The sequence below is a fragment of the Panthera tigris genome, chromosome A3 (genome assembly GCF_018350195.1).
Source record: "Panthera tigris isolate Pti1 chromosome A3, P.tigris_Pti1_mat1.1, whole genome shotgun sequence".
NCBI classification, from domain to species: domain Eukaryota; kingdom Metazoa; phylum Chordata; class Mammalia; order Carnivora; family Felidae; genus Panthera; species Panthera tigris.
In genome coordinates this window covers 101957222-101974025 of record NC_056662.1, presented here as the reverse complement: position 1 = coordinate 101974025, position 16804 = coordinate 101957222, and the positions used below count along the sequence as shown (strand labels likewise).

The 16804-nt window shown below is 44.1% G+C and overlaps 1 protein-coding gene across 2 annotated transcripts in view; it reads left to right on the top strand.

Moving 5' to 3' along the window:
* The window catches only part of TTL (tubulin tyrosine ligase), a 37739-nt gene extending 28797 nt beyond the window's left edge, over positions 1 to 8942 (top strand). The window contains exons 6-8 of one of the 2 annotated variants that reach the window (XM_042981995.1): positions 2377 to 2520; positions 3810 to 3918; positions 5457 to 5541. In XM_042981995.1, the coding sequence (XP_042837929.1) occupies positions 2377 to 2520; positions 3810 to 3879 (214 nt within the window). In that variant the 3' untranslated portion in view covers positions 3880 to 3918; positions 5457 to 5541. Of the gene's footprint in view, positions 1 to 2376; positions 2521 to 3809; positions 3919 to 5456 lie in introns of both variants that reach the window. The other variant, XM_042981994.1, reaches the window with a different exon arrangement.
* Positions 8943 to 16804: the final 7862 nt, after the last annotated feature.

Genomic DNA, 16804 nt, shown 5'->3' with positions numbered 1-16804 from the left:
TCTTGGTTTGTGAGTTTGTGAGTCCCACATAGGGCTCTCTGCTGTCAGTGCAGAGTCCGGTTTGGGTCTTCTGTCTCCCTTGCTCTCTACCCCTCCCCCTCTCACACATGGGCAAGCGCGTCCATGTGTGCACACGCTCTTTCCCTCTCTCTTTCTCTCTCAAAAATAAACAAACATTTGGGGTACATGGGTGGCTAAGTTGGTTAAGCGTCCAACTTTGGCTCAGGTCATGATCTTGTGATTCGTGAGTTCCAGCCCTGCATCAGGCTCTGTGCTGACCACTCAGAGCCTGGAGTCTGCTTTGGATTCTGTGTTTCCCTCTCTCTCTGCCCTTCCCTGACTCACGCTCTGTCCCTGTCTCTCAAAAATGAATTAAAATGTTAAAAAAAAATTTTTTTTTAATAAAATAAGGGGCGCCTGGGTGGCTCAGTCGGTTGATAGTCCAACTCTTGGTTTCGGCTCAGGTCGTGATCTCATGGTTCATGGCATTGGACCCCACCTTGGCCTGTGCTAACAGCACAAAGCCTGCTTGAAATTCTCTCTCTCCCTCTCTCCCTTTGTCCCTCCTCTGCTTGCTCTCTCTCTCTCTCAAAAAAATAAACTGAAAGAAAAAAATAAAATAAAAATAAAAATGTCACGTGTAAAAATGTTTAAAAAAAAGTTAAGGGTATTCTTTCATAGTAGAGATAAAGATACAGAAAAAAATGTGATATGTGCCTTACCAGCGTAGGTTAAAAATGAATGAGAGAAGAAAATTTTATTCCAGTTGGTTGTTAAATGGCTAACTGACCAAAATTATATTTAAAGGTTTAAATATATGCATAGAAATATTTTCCTTTTCAGGGGGAGAAAAAGTAAGTTGACACTTGGAGGGGGTCGAGATGGAGGGAAGTCAGGGGAGCAAGACCCCGGCTCCAAGTTCACAGAGGTCCCAGTTGTTTGTTTGTTTGTTTCTTTCTTTCTTTCTTTCTTTCTTTCTTTCTTTCTTTTTCTTTCTTTTTTTTTCTTTTTTTTTTTTTTTAGAGGTCCCAGTTCTTTAATGTCATTAGTCACAAACTACCTGTACAGATACATTGTGGAGTCAGTCACATGGAAGCCAATTTCTTTATTTTTCCTTCTAAACATACAGTTGTGTAGGAGGAAAGCCATTCCTGGTAATCTTAGAGTTGTCATAACGTATTTTATTACTAGAATAGATATTTTGCCCCAACATTCAGTTGAGGGAAAAATCAGGGAAGGTCTTCATAAAACAGAAATAGCATAGGTTGTCTGGGATGGTTATTCTGGAAAACAGTGATTTATTATTCATAGGTTCTTTATAAATTATTTCATTGAACTATCCCAGCACTAGGACTAGGTATTATTTTTACCCCTTCCTTTATGGATAAAGAAATCAAAGCTTGGCCCAGAGAGGTTAAAAAAAAAACTTGTTCCAAATTTTGGGCTTAGCCCCCTGACCTTAGATCTCATGTACTTACTCATTTTCTGAGATTGACTTTGAACTTTTTTGTGTTTGTGTTTTTTCCCAATTTTTTTGAACAGTAGTGGTGTTAATAATAATTCTATTTTCTATTTCAATATTTAAATCTTTTAATTAGTAATAATTTGGCATTAGAACTGGAGCTAGTGGAAGAAATGAATGAGGCCAGCTTCACTGCAAATTCTGCCCTTCACCAAATGGTAGTCCATTTCTTTTATATGGCAAAAATGCGTGGGAGTGTTTTATTTATTACAAACAAATCTGGCAGCAGCCCTACTGTTGGAGGAATCCACCTATCCACGGGCCACAGTGACTCAGCGCTGTGGTAGGAAAGCAGCCCCTACCTGTAAGAACAGGACTGCAGAGTTTTCTAACAAATAGCTTGATAAGTAGTATTGTCTTGAATAATCTGTTGGTAACAAATTTAAAAGAGAGAATTGGGGCACCCAGCTGTCTCAGTGGAGTGTGCAGCTCTTGATCTCTGGGTTGTGAGTTCGAGCTGGGTGTTGGGTGTAGAGATTACCTAAAAATAAAATCTCACGGCACCTGGGCGGTTCATTTGGTTAAGCGTCCGACTTCGTCTCAGGTCATGATCTCACTGCTTGTGAGTTTGAGCCCTGTGTCAGGCTCTGTGCTGATAGCTCAGAGCCTGGAGCCTGCTTTGGATTCTGTGTCTCCCTCTCTCTCTGTCCCTGCCCTGCTTGCTCACTCACCCTCTTTCTCTTCCTCTCTCAAAAATAAATAAAACATTTAAAAAAAAATTTTAATAAAATAAAAATTAAGTCAAAGTGGATTTTTATCAGCACTTTTGATATAAAATCATCCAAGTATGTCTTCTGTGTTCCTTCTCCCTCAACCAACCCGTTCTCAGTGAGCTCTCCCACTCTGCCCCACAGAAGCTGCCTCATGAGCGTGGAGCCCGCCATCAGCACCAGGCACCTCCCTTACCAGAGCTTCCAGCTCTTTGGCTTTGACTTCATGGTGGACGAGGAGCTGAAGGTCTGGCTCATTGAGGTCAACGGCGCCCCAGCTTGTGCCCAGTAAGCCTGAACACCACTGCGTTTTAACAAACGGGAAGTTGGTTCCACAGTAGGAATAGCCTATCTTGGCAAGGTAGTGAGTTCCCATTACCAAAGTGTTCAAGTGTAGACCATGTAACTGCTGTCAGGGAGGATATCCTTTGGCCGGACCCTGGCTGGCGGGGGTCAGGGGGCTTTGCTGAGTCAGTCCTTCCTAATTCCCCCATGTGTGTTGAGCAGTAGTCTGTGCTCAAGTGGGCGGTAGTTGCTATGAAAGTCTCAACAAAGCTAAAAAACTGCCAGAGGAGACCCTCTTGTGTGACCGGTTCAGGAAGCAGGTCCTGTGAGTGGACCGGGACGGTGATGACCAAGAAATCGAGGGGCTCCCTGGGCAAGAAGTGTTCTGAGAAGGCATTGTAGGCACAGTGGAGCTAGAAATGGTATGTAAGAGAAGAGTGTCACATGCACCAAGGGGAGGAGGGGAGAGCCTTCAGGAGGGGGACATAGCATCCAGTGGAGCCATGCCCCATGCCAGGCGCTATGGGAGTTGCACAGATGAACAGAATGTGCCCTCAAAAGCATGATGGAGGCCTTAGATGTAAGGGAAAGTCAGACGGACCTTATCCTCATATGCTGCTGGTTTTTCTAAAGATTCACTTTCATCAGGTCGAAACCCCTCCGTGGTTCCCCACATCCATGTCCTGGAGGAGTTGAGGTGATCTTCCTCCACAGGTTTAGGAGAAAGTCCCAAACCTACAAGCGGCAGTATTAACACACAAGTAGCTCTTTCATTAGGAGCCAGGCCTTTGCCACGCGCTCAGTGGCTGCGACATGGCAGGTGTGATTCATCTTGTTCGGCACTCCCTTCAGCCAACCAGTACTCGTTAGTACCCCCCAACTCGCCAGGCCCCGTACTGGGCCCTGAGTCACAGTCATGAGCAGAGATGCAGACCCTGCCCTTAGAGAGACTGCGGGCATGACAGAGGACCAGACAAATACAGATTACAAGCTGGGACATTTTATCCTTGGTAAAGGATGTGAACGGTAATATCATTGAACAAAGGGCTGCTGTTGAGGGGTGGTGTTTGGAACTGAGTCGGAAGGAGGAAGGAGAGGTGAGCAGACTGAAGCAAGGGGGAGAGCAGGCTGGCTCACATCTTCTCTTCACCACATCCACCTCAGCCTGCCCGTTTTCCCCTGTCCTTGCAGTAAAGGTTCAGTCCTCCCTCGTGCTCTGTGCCCTATCCCCACTCCTGTCCTACGTCCCCTGGCCTTCCTCATTCACAGTATCATCCTTTCTCCCCCTTCAGGGTGTGGTTCCCATCAGCACGTGGGTGCACAGCAGATTTCCACAACTGTCAGAAAAGAGCCCTCCCCTGATGCCATGTCCTGCTCCAGAGACGACTCCTCCCCACTCGGGTCAGAGCCAAACTTCTAGAAAGTAGCGCCTGCTCAGGCCGTCTCCTCTTCTTCTGCCCTCATGCATGCCGTGGATCATTCTGGGCTGGATGCTGTCCCCTCCATCCCGTAGAAACTGCTCTAAGGTCCCCAGCTGAGTCCACGTTGCCAAGTCCAGCGGCCCCTTTCTGTCTGCACTTCCCTGAGCCTCTCGGCAGTGTTTGAGGCCGCTGCTCACACCTTGCTGAGACGCTCTTCTGTTGTGGCTTCAGGCACACTCTGTACCGGGAGGGTTTGCCTGAGGAGGGGTGGGCAAGATTGGCCCCCTGTTCCTCATCACCCTGGCTGTTTGTCTTCTCTATTACGCTTTCTCTGAACGTGATCTTATTCAACTTCATAATTTTAAAACCACCAAATTGCATCACAGCCAAAGTTCCAGACCAGTGTCTGCACCGGCCTGCCCACCGTCCTGCAAGGATGTCTGTGGCTGTCCGAGAGGCACCCCTTGCCCCAGGCTCGCCCGTCCCCGTGAATGACCACCTCCCCTCTGCACAGAATCTAAGCTGGAATCCTGACCCAAATCTGGCCTCCTTCTCTCCATTACCCTCAGATTCTGGCTTGAGGCTTGTCAGCTTGGCCTCCAGCCTTGGCAGTCCCCTGCCATCCACCTCCCCTGCCCTCGCTCTCCCACAGGTCATCCTCCATCACCGTGGACGCTTTTGCCAGGAGCCTCCAACAGGGACCTCCTCTTCTGCTCTTGCCCCTGTAAAACCCCCTCTCCGTGCACACTGCTCCTCCATGGGCGCTGCCCCTCTTTTCCCCCTCCCCCAACATGTTCTCTCTTTCTCTCCTCCTCTCCCCTTCCCTGTTTTCCCCCTCCTTCTGCCTTTTTGGGTCTGTCTCTCCTCTCCTCCATCCTCTTTTCTAAATTTTTAAAAATGTTTTTACTTATTTTTGAGAGAGAGACAGAACATGAGCAGGGAAGGGGCAGAGAGAAAGGCGGAGACACAGAATCCAAAGCAGGCTCCGGGCTCTGAGCTGTCAGCACAGAGCTCAACACGGGCCTCAAGCTTGTGAACCGCAAGATCATGACCTGAGCCGAAGTCAGACACTTAACTGACTGAGCCACTCAGCCCCCACCCCCGTCATCCACTGTTTGTCTGACTTCACTCGTTCTCCAGATCTTGGCTTAGCTGTCACTCCTGGGTGACTCCTTAGCTGTCTTTCCTGGAGTTTCCTCAGCCACACAGAGAGGGGGCAGTATACCCACTGCAGACAGGCCAGATGAAAGACTTACCCTTGAAAATTGCCCGTCTTTCCTGCCGGTGAGAGCAGGAGCTGTTTGTCTGTTCACCTGAGACCTTCTAGAAATGTTTGTTAACGGGGTGCTTTATCTTCATGCCATGCCTTGTGCAGCATTTGTATGTACGGTGGAAACCAGTTTTATAAATTTGGTCACGAGATGGAACATCTAGGGCAGGTCCTGGTGATAAACATCATGACTTTTCACGTGCATTTTGATGAACATCTTCAGTGATATTTCTAAAAACCCGTTTCAGGAAGCTCTATGCAGAACTGTGCCAGGGCATCGTGGACATAGCCATATCCAGTGTCTTCCCGCCCCCAGACGTGGAGCCACAGCACGTCCAGCCGGCCGCGTTCATCAAGCTGTGACCCAGGGAGGCGCCCAGAGCTGCCTCAGAAGAAGCATGAGCTCCTGCTCCAGGGGAAGGTGAAAGGTCAGGATCGCTCGTTCCCAAGCCAGAACTGGAGAAAGAGAGGCAACCGGCCAAGCCGTGATCGAAGAGAGAGCATGAGAAAAAAAGGCGACTTCCCCGAAGAGTGGTTGCTCAGGGGTTCCCAGGTGGTGCTCGCAGCACTGCTGTCGAGATGTGAAAACCGCGGCAAACTTCTCTGAGGGGAGAGTACAATATTCTTCTAAGGGGAAAAGACAGGGACTTGATTATTTTATGTTCTCGTTCTTTAAAAAAAAAAAAAAAAAAATCCAATTTTTATCCTAAGGCAGCATTGTGAGCAGCGCCTCTCCTCCCTGGGGATCGAGACTGTTGGACCTTTGGTTGGTGTCTTTCCACCTGCTGCAGCCTTAGTGCCTTAGCTCTATGCCCAGCTGCAACCCTTTTGTCTGGGACAGGGATCGGATGTGATAGCTTTCGGGAGGTGGCCGATGTGTTCCCCGCCCATCCTTCTCCACAGCACCCTGCCCGTGGGAGTCTGGACAAGCATGCACCAACAGCCCTTGGTTCCGTGCTAGGTGCCACCTCGCGGCGAAGGGGGTTTTCCTCACCACGTTCCTGATGGCGTTTGTTCAGTCACCTGTCAGGGTTGCTGTGGGCTGGGCACCAAAACGGCAAATGCTGCTCTCGATCTGCTCTGTGCATGTTTTAGAAACCAAACAGCAAGTTTGCCACAACATAAGCATCAAATAAGCATGAGAGAGAAAAAAACACGATGTCTTGCTTTACTTAATAGTTGGGTATGGTGGATCTTTGAAATATGATGATTCTCAGTTATCTTGGTTTTAACCAGAACTCTACATGCACTTTTGCAAAGTTCCCTTTTGTTCTCTTTTTGTTGTTGTTGTTGTTGTTGTTATTGTTGTTGCCGTTTTAACTTTTGTAAAAACCCCTCTAGGGGGCAGGAGAGTAGAATTCCACATACACCCCACCGCCGCCACCAGGTGGCACTGCCCCAGACCCAGGCGGCTTTCCTCCATTTTCTTGCTCTCCAAGCACCTCCCGCAGGAGCTGGAAGAGGTTTTGTTCCAGGGTTTTGTTCTTTTCTCTGCTTCTGCCTCTTGACATCAGGGTGAGGCTCCGAACGAGTGTATGTCTGGCCTGGGAAAGACATGGTTTCAGAGCTCCACAGAGCATCTTATAGGTCAACAAGTGTGTCCTATTAGGTGTAGTTTCCATTTACTGGATCAAATATTCTGTAGATTTTTCAGGAGGCTGCATCACTACCAGTGGGAAGAACAAGATGCTACTTGCGTTCAGTGCGAGCTGACTGAACAGGTCCTCCAGAGAGTGTGCTGGGAACCACAGCAGGCCCCCTGTCCAATACATGCTTGTTCTTCCTGCGTGTATATATGTGCTCCATTATTCTTTCTACTTGTCACCAGACAACAGTTCTGTAGTCAGGGAGACTTTTAAAAAGAGAAAAGAGAGCAACGCCTCCTCAAACATGATGAGATGTGGGAGCTTACAGTGAAGAAAGGAATATTTCATAGATGCAGCAGTGGGTGTAGGATGTGATGGCATTATGTCGGGGTGAAGGAGAAGGGCCCAGCTGGTTTAGCTTTTCTGTGAATTTGGAATTACAAGACAAAAGCCCGGGTGGTTACCCAGAAAACAGATAATGAGGTTTGCATCCAGAGCAAAATAAAACAGTTAGTGGTGGAGGTGTCAGTCTTGGAGGCCCAGCACTGTTGGGTTAGTGTCTAGAAAGTCTAAGTGTCTGAGTCCTTGGGAGGTCTCTGTGGACTGGTTTTGGGGAAAGCATGGAGGTTTCTATAGTGCTATCACATGTGAACGCAGATTTGTAACAATCTTTTCGACCCGAATTAAAGGGACATTTGAGAGTTTTCCAGCGCTTACAGTGACAGAGCTAAGAATAGATGTTGGAAGTTCATGGATCTTGATGGATTTTCTAAGAAATTTAAATCAGTAGCATATACGTGAGGGGAGTAAGGCTTTAAAAAGAAGGTTCTGCTTCATTCCTCACATGGTTTCAAATAAGTGTCTATTTTATGCATTTACTTTCAATCAAGTGGGATGGTTGCCTCCGAACTGTTCCATACCCTTCCATGATATCCTTGGCACAGATGGTTATGCCTCGCTCTTCAGTTAGTCTTTATATGTGCAGTCCGAGTACATTTCGCCAGTTGCTGGGGGAGGAGGTGTTCTTTATTTGGAGATGATTCCAGTCTTGGTGGTGTCATTTAGCTGCACAGTGTGAGATGAACTCGTTAACCTCACTGTGCCTTAGTTTCTTATCTCATGGAAGAAATTGTTGCCTGACCCAGGGACTACCTCAAGGGCATTTAGTGAGGACAGGTGAAATTAGGAAGACTCGAGAACCTGTAGTACCAAGGTTCTCAGTGTTGACTGTATGCTGGACTCACTGGGGAAGCTTTTAAAAAATGTTGGTGTCTACACCCTCCCCCTCTCTCCCACCTCTGACCAATCGAATCCAAACGTCAGGCATCAGTATGCTCTGAGATGCCTTCAACCACTGCTTGAGAAGGAAAGACAAATGCATTATTACCTTAGAATAATCAGATAAGGCCTAGGACCTTTTTTTTTAAAGTTCCTTTTGGAAGGACAGGCATTTCTTTAAGAATGACCATGTTGTTGCCCTGATACAGGCAACTGCTGTCTAAGCACGTTCTCTTTTTGCTTCCTGTCCCAGCATTTGTAAACGCAAACGTGCTTTCATTTACTCACACAGTTTGTGAAGCCCTGACAACAAATGTAAACAGACAGGAATTTATAAATCTGTTAAATATGTGTTAAGATTATTAACGCTTGAGAGAAAAGCCCCTTCCCTCACACTTAACTCCTGGCGTAATCCTAAACTCGATTTTACCCAGAACATTGAAGTGCCTCCGTGTCTGTAGGATACAGTGGAGCAGGTGCCGGCATACTTCCCAGCTGACTTGATGTTTCATACTAGTGCCTCAGGATCATTATCTCAGACTTAGCAGTGCTGGAAATGTATGGGATCCACGGAGTCCGCAAGCAGCGGTGAAGCTCCCAGAGGGTGTTTTCATTGACAGCCAAGGTTGTGTCCAGCACGTGTGGACCCAGCCCTGTTGTGGGCGTGGGGGGGGACTCTACTAGAGAAGACAAGGTGCCAGAGTTAGGTTTCCTGCAGCATGTGGCTGCTGTGGCGAAAATGCAGTGACACACTTGTCTCTGATCCTGAACACAGAATCTGTACCTAAGAGGAAATGACTTCTGAAAATAAGGTGATTTTATGAATGTTTAAAATTCCCAGAGCATTAAAGTAAAGTAATATTTCAAGTATTTTTGTGCCCTTGGGTTCTATCATCTTATTGTGGTTGTTGACTGTCCTAGGAGAGCACTGGCTATTTGAATCCATGACTTCGTTACTCAGAGGTAGACAGACTTTTTTTGGAAAGGGTCAGATTAGTAAATATTCTAGGCTTTGCAAACCAAACAGGTTCTTTGTTGCATATTCTTCTTTTTTTTTTTAACCAACTCTTTAAAAATTTAAAACAGAGGCATCTGGGTGGCTCAGATGGGTAAGCGTCTGACTCTTGATCTCAACTCAAGTCTTGATCTCGGGGTCATGAGTTCAAGCCCCGCATTGGGCTACATGCTGGTCATGGAGCCTACTTTTAAATTATTTTTATTTTTATTTATTTTTTTTAGTACACACAAACACAAGCCAGATGTGGCCATTGTTTGCTGATCCCAGCATGTTACTGAATACATAAGCCAACAGATTGTCTTTTGAAAGTGTAATGAGCTCCTCTAGGGTGAAGCTTTGGAACAATTTCCACAGCCAAAATCCAGTCCATGTCTTATATGTCTTGTATATTGTCTGAATCATGATGCAGATTGCCAGATGAGTCCCATGGTTGTGAGAAGGGAGGAGGTAGAGGGGCTTTCTGAAAGGATTCTACAATCAGCCAGAAGGCCATGAAGTCTTTACTAAGACTTTACTAAGGCCAGGTATATGGTAAGTCTTGCACACCTCTGGCAGTTAGTGTCATTTATGTAAACTATAGTTAACTTGTGACTTCATGCATGATGAGGCTGAATGCTCTGGACATCTTTCCCATATATGGCTGCTTTCACTCCATAAACACACTTCTGACACAGAGAAAGGGCCTTCCATAAATGCAAACCCTGGCTGGTTAAGCACTCCAAACAAGTTTCTGATATGCTATATAACACATACCCACTAGACACCATGTAGATTGCACAGGCAGGGTGCAGGGACAAGTACACATGGACCCGAGCAGGAAACTATTTAGGATCCTGAGAGTGGACAGGTTCAAAACTTGTGGAGGACTTCTCTTGGAGGCTGGTCCTGCTTGCTGTCAGTAGCTGCCCCTTCTCCTTAAAGAAGCTGGGGTTATCCCATTAGCCCCAGAGGTTCAGTGATATTTTAAAGATGTCTTCCCCAAACATCCCCAAAGGCAGATTGAGTGTTGGTGTCCTCTGAAAATTGTCTCTCCATGAAAGCAATGGGAACACTGGCAAAAACTGTCTGGAAGTTAACCAAAGGTTTGCAACAATCCAGAAATATTTATTAAAGAAAAATGGTTGCACTTTGGTAAGAACAGCAAGTTTTGTGAATTTTTAAATCGCTCTATTTTCATCCCCCTTTTCCTAGCTCCATGGTAGCCTTGGAAATGAAAAGCCCCACAATCATGGTGAAACCCAGGAGTTTAGCAACCATGGGAGGGTACAGAGTGGGGTTGGAGCTCCTCCAAAGCCCCTTTCCCAGTGAATTGTCATTATTTGACCTGTCTGGCAGTTCCATCTAAGTCCTTATCTCAGGGCTTGTCTTTGACATTTCTCAAAGTGTGCCCAGTGTAAACAACTTTTTCCCTGGGTGAGTTTGTTAAAAATAATCAGCAGCAATTGTTTATTTAGCACCTCAATTTCCTGAGTAGACTACATGAGTTAGAACGAACAACAAGCCAACCAAAAAACTTAGAAGGAAAAGGTGAGGAATGAGATGTCCATTGGAAGTTGTGAAAAGTTTCTGAAGACTATAGAAGGCCACACACATGTATAGGGCTCTGTGCATGCCTGGGGAGACCTAAATTGCCTCAGCTTATATGACCAGGAGGATCTTCACAAGCAGGAAGGATTAATGCAGAGCTGTAAACTGCCTCCCTGGGCATGAAGGCATGCCCAATACACACACACACACACACACACACACACACACACACACACACCCTTGGCAAAGGCTGGGAGACTTACTAGTCCAAGTGTTTAAGGAAATCTGTCAATCATTAGTTAACCACTAAACTAACAGCAGAGACTTCACTGGCCACACATCAAAGAATATAGCCTTTACAGAATTATTTCAGGAAACTCTAAAGAATAAACAGCAACTATTAACCCTGCAGAGGATAGAGTATCTGGCTTCCAAAGTTGCCCCATTACATTATTAAAATTTTCCGATATTCAACCCGAATTATGGGGCATGCAAAGAAATAAGAAAGTATGGCCCATGGAAGGAAAAGGCAATCAGTAGAAACCATCCCTGAGGAAGCCCAGGCATTGGTCTTCTACACAAAGACTATCTAAAATGTTTAAAGAACTGAAAGAATGATGAGAGTGATGTGTCAGCAGAGAGAGAATATCATTAAAGAGATACAAATTGTTTTTTAAATAGAACCTGGTAGGAATTTTGGCATTAAGGAGTACATTAGTGCAAATGAAAAATTCAGTGGAGGTGTTCAAAAGCAGGTTTGAGCTGGCAAAAGGAAGAATCAGTGAATCTGAAATCAATCAAGATCATCCAGTCTGAGGAACGAAAAGAATGAAGAAAAATGAACAGTGCTCCAGACATGTATGTGTTTACCAACATATATATAACAAGAGTCCTAGAAGAGAGGAGAGAAAGAGGCAGAAATCATATTGAAAGAAATTGCAGCCCAAAACTTTCCACTTTGATGAAAAACGTTAAATGCATCCAAGAATGAACGCCTGGGTAGCTCAGTCAGCCGAGTCTCTTTTTTTTAAAATTTTTTAAATGTTTATTTTTGAGAGAGAGAGAGAGAGACAGAGGTGGGCAGGGGAGGGTCAGAGAGAGAGGGAGACACAGAATCTGAAATAGGATCCAGGCTCCGAGCTGTCAGCACAGAGCCTGACGTGGGGCTCAAACTCATGAACCATGAGATCATGACCTGAGCTGAAGTTAGATGCTTAACCAACTGAGCCACCCACGTGCCCCCAAAGTGTCCAACTCTTTATTTTGGCTTGGGTCATGATCTCAGGGTCATGGGATCAAGCCCCACATTGGGCTCCGTACTGACTGAGGAGCCTGCTTAAGACTCTGTCCCTCTCCCTCTGCCCCTCTCCCCCATTCATATATGTGCTCTCTCTCTCTCAAATAAAAAATAAATAAAATAAAAAAAATTTTAAGTGCATCCAAGAAGTCCAACAAACTCTAAGTGGGACAGACTCAAAGAGATCTACACCAAGACACATCAACCACTGAGAAAATAACTTTAAATATACAGTAAAAGAGACAAGGGACCTAAAATGTACCCTAGAAAATACCTATTTAACAAAAAAGGCATTAATGAAGAAATAGGGGAAGTAGATATAAAGCATATAGAAAACAAATAGCAAAATTACAGACACAAATCCTACCTTCTCAGTAATTTCATTAAATATAAATGGATTAAATACTAGGACCAAAAAAGCAGAGACTGGCCAAATAAATTACAAATCAACCATAATCCAACTTTATATTATCTACAAGAGACACAATTTAGATGCAAAGATACAAATAAGTGAAAGTAAAAATATGGGAACTATGTATCATGCAAATAGTAGCTCAGAGAGAGCTTGAGTGGCCATAGTAATATTAGACAAAATAGACTTCAAGAAAAAAAATTGTTACTACAGGCAAAGAAGGACATTTATAATGGTTAAGAGATCAATCCATCAAACAGGTATAACAGTTATAAAAATATGCACCTAGCAACAAAACCCCAAGAAATATGAAGCAAAAACTGGCAGAATTGAAGAGAGAAATAGTTCAACAATATTTGGAATAGTTGGAATAGTTCCAACAATAGTTCAAATTTTCAGCCCCTCATTTTCCGTAACTGAACAGCAAGTCAGAAGATCACCAAGGAAATAGAAAACACTGTAAACCAACTAGATCTAAGAAATATCTATAGATAATTCCACCCAACAAAGTAAAATACACATTTTTCTCAAGTGCACATGGAACATTCTCTGGAATAAACCATATGGTATACCATAAAGCCTCAGTGAATTAAAAAATTGTTGAAATTAGGTGCCCTGTCTGGCTCAGTCAGTGGAATGTGCTACTCTTGATCTTGGGGTAATGGGTTTGAGTCACACTTTGGATGTAGGTATTGCTTTTAAGAAAAATTTTAAGAAAAATAAAAATTACTGAAATAATACATATGTTCTCTGACTACAATGGAATAAAATTAGAAATCGTTAACAAAGAAATTTGGGAAAATCACAAATATGTGGGAATTAAAAACAGTCCTAAGTAACCATGGATCAAAGAAGTAACAAGGAAAATTAAAAAGTACTTTGAGATAAATGAAAATGGAAACACAACATACTAATACTTATGAAACTCAGCTAAAGTCATGCCTAAAGGGAGATTTATATTTTTTTAATGACTATATTTAAAAAATAAATCGGGATGCAGAAAAAGAGGATCTCTTCTGCATTGCTGGTGGGAATGCAAACTGGTGCAGCCACTCTGGAAAAAACTATGGACGTTCCTCAAAAAATTAAAAATAGAACTACCCTATGACCCAGCAATTGTACTACTAGGTACTTATCCAAGGGATACAGGTATCCTGTTTCGAAGGGGCACATGCACCCAAATGTTTATAGCAGCACTATCAACAATAGCCAAAGTATGGAAAGAGCCCAAGTGTCCATCGATGAATGAATGGATAAAGAAGAGGTGGTATATATATATACAATGGAGTATTACTTGGCAATAAAAAAAGAATGAAATCCTGCCATTTGCAACTACATGGATGGAACTAGAGGATATTATGCTAGAGAGGGTATTTGTCAGAGAAAGACAAATATATGACTTCACTCATATGAGGACTTTAAGACACAGAACAGATGAACATAGGGAAGGGAAGCAAAAATAATATAAAAACAGGGAGGGGGACAAAACATAAGAGACTCTTAAACATGGAGAACAAACAGAAGGCTACTGGAGGGGTTGTGGGAGGAGGGATGGTCTAAATGGGTAAGGGGCATTAAGGAATCTACTCCTGAAAGCGTTGTTGCACTATATGCTAACTAATTTGGATGTAAATTAAAAAGAAATAAAACTAAAAAAAACCATCTCAAATCGGGGCACCTGGGTGGCTCAGTACGTTAAGTGTCCAACTTTGGCTCAAGTCATAATCTTACAGTTGGTGAGTTCAAGCTCCACATCTGGCTCTCTGCTGTCAACACAGAGCCCAATTTGGATCCTCTGTCCCCTTCTGTTTCTGCCCCTACTCCACTCTATATCAAAAATAAATAAACATAAAAAAAAAAAAAAAAGATATGTCTCAGGGACCTGGGTGGCTCAGTCGGTTAGGTGTACAACTCTTGATTTCGGCTCAGGTCATGATCTCACAGTTTGTAAGGTTGAGCCCCAAGTGGGGCTTGAGCTGGTGGTGTGGAACCTGCTTGGAATTCTCAATAAACTAACTTCTACCTTAAGAAATTAGAAAAAGAAAAAAGAAAAGAAATTAGAAAAAGAAGAGTTTAAATACAAAGCAATAATAAAGATGAGAGTAGAATTAAATGATATAGAGAATAGAAAAACAAATGAGACCTTTTCAAAACAAATGAAAATGGATGAGACCAAAAGCACAAACTCTGAAGATGGTCCTTCAAAAAGGTCAACAAAATTGACAAAGCATTAGCTAGACTGACCAAGAAAAAAAAATAATAAAGAACTCAGATTACTAAAATAAGGAACAAAAAGGAGACATTCCTAAAGCATAGATAAAAAGGGATTAGGAGGATCTATGAATGATTTTATGCCAACAAATAGATAACCTACATGAAATGCACACATTTCTAAAAAGACACAAAACTGATGAACCTGACTCAAGAAGATAAAATCTGAACAGACCTAACAAGTAGATTGAACTAATAATAATAAGTCTTTTCATAGAGAAAAGCCCAGTAACAGATAGCTTCAGTGTTGAATTCTAAGTGTTAAAAATGTAATGCATCCATACAATGGATTCTTAGTCATGAAAGAAATGAAGTATTGAAAGGTGCTGTAACATGGATAATCCTTGAAAGCAGTGGAGAGATAGGATGATCAACCCTTTTAAAACTTGTATTCTAAAGAGACTTGGTAGTTGAAGAGAGACAAGTGATCAGTTAGTTGTTTTGTTGTTTTGTTTTGTGTAACAGCTTTTCCAGCAAATTTGTATGCTGATGCAAATGGTTGCCCCAGCAATAATCTCCTCCTTCTCTGGCCTTCTAGGAGTCCTTGACTAGGGGAGAGGAAATGAAGGAGAGTTTTCCTTAAAAGGAGCAGAGATAGTAAAGGGGAAGAAGACAGAACTTAGGTTACAGCTGCACACATCTTGGTAGGTTTAATGATATCAACATAGAAACAGAAGGTAACTTAAAAAAAAAAAACTTTTCTTTTAACGTTTATTCATTTTTGAGAGACAGAGCCTGAGCAGGGAAGGGGCAGAGAGAGAGGGAGACACAGAATCCAAAGCAGGCTCCAGGTTCTGAGCTGTCAGCACAGAGCCAGATGCGGGGCTCGAACTCACAAACTTCAAGATCATGACCTAAGCCAAAGTCGGATGCTCAACCAACTGAGCCACGCGGGTGTCCTAAACGGTAACTTTTAAAAGTGATATAGGAATGAAAACAACCAGCTGACCTAGGTAAAGGTGACATTGACAGGAGGGATGGATTCCCAAGGGGCAGGAGGACATTTTTTAGGAGGTGGATTAATTCATTATCTTAATTGTGATGGTATTGCAGGATTTTTTTACCACAATACCCAGGATTCATTGTCCTGCCGCTTTGAAGAATGAAGAGGTGGAGGGGTGCCTGGGTGGCTCACTCGGTTGAGTGCTTTCCCTTCCCTCTGGTTCCTTCTCAGATTCTACCCTTATTGGCTTCATAGCTCTAGGTGCTGGGTTGTCCATTCCTGATTGGCTCCTCTATGTTGTATGAGGGGTGGTCTATGGCCATACTTAGGTCTTTTGTCAAATTCCTGAGGGAAACCTGAGGGGGAGTAGGTAGGCTCTGTTACTTTTCTTAAGAGGAACCTCATGCCTGAGGGTGTTGCTGTGGTCAGACACACCCAGCATTGTTCCAAAATACGTGTTTTTCCCCACTGAGGGACCTCAGGCCCTAATCTTTCCCTTTCCGCCTACTGAATCCTATCTTCTATCGTAATGGCCTCATGGGTTGTACACATAGGTCAAAACTTAACGTTTACACTTGAAATGTATTTTATGTCAATTGTGTCGCAATACAGAATACAACTGTTAGACACACACACACACACACACACACAAAGTTGAGAAACAACTGCAGGCATTCCTTGATAACCCCATATTCTGGGCTGGTAAGGGATTCATAGCACTCATAGAAACTTAAAGCTGGACGTCTCCTTGGACCTCCCCTTGGATGTACGGCCTCCCCCTCCCCCCAGGCCTCGGATCTAGATGTGGAGAGGGGGTAGAGAGGGCAGAGCACTCCTTCCCATTCACTGTGAAGAGTCTTCACGACTTCAGAGTTGGGTAGAGACAGCAGTCTGGTGCCCAACATCTACTTTTTTCCTGAAGCCAAGGTCAGCATCAGGCATCAGCCTCAGAAAACGATCAAGGAGAATAGGAAGGGAATGAATCTCTGATGACAGCTCTCCTCCGGGCCTAATCAACAGTGCGAATTTACGTTGAACAGATCACACGCTGAATTGGGCTCAGAGGTAGCGTGAAGCCGGCTTCTGCCTTCCTTCCCGCGGAAGGGGAAATGGGTGGGGAGACCACATTCTGGCTCCGTACAGCTTTATCCCGGCCCGTTCACTCCAAGGTTTAGGTTTCAAGTCGGCGCAGAAAAATCGAAGGGCCAAGGCCGGCGGAACCAGAAGAACTACATTTCCCAGCAGGCCGTGGGCACCGGGGCGC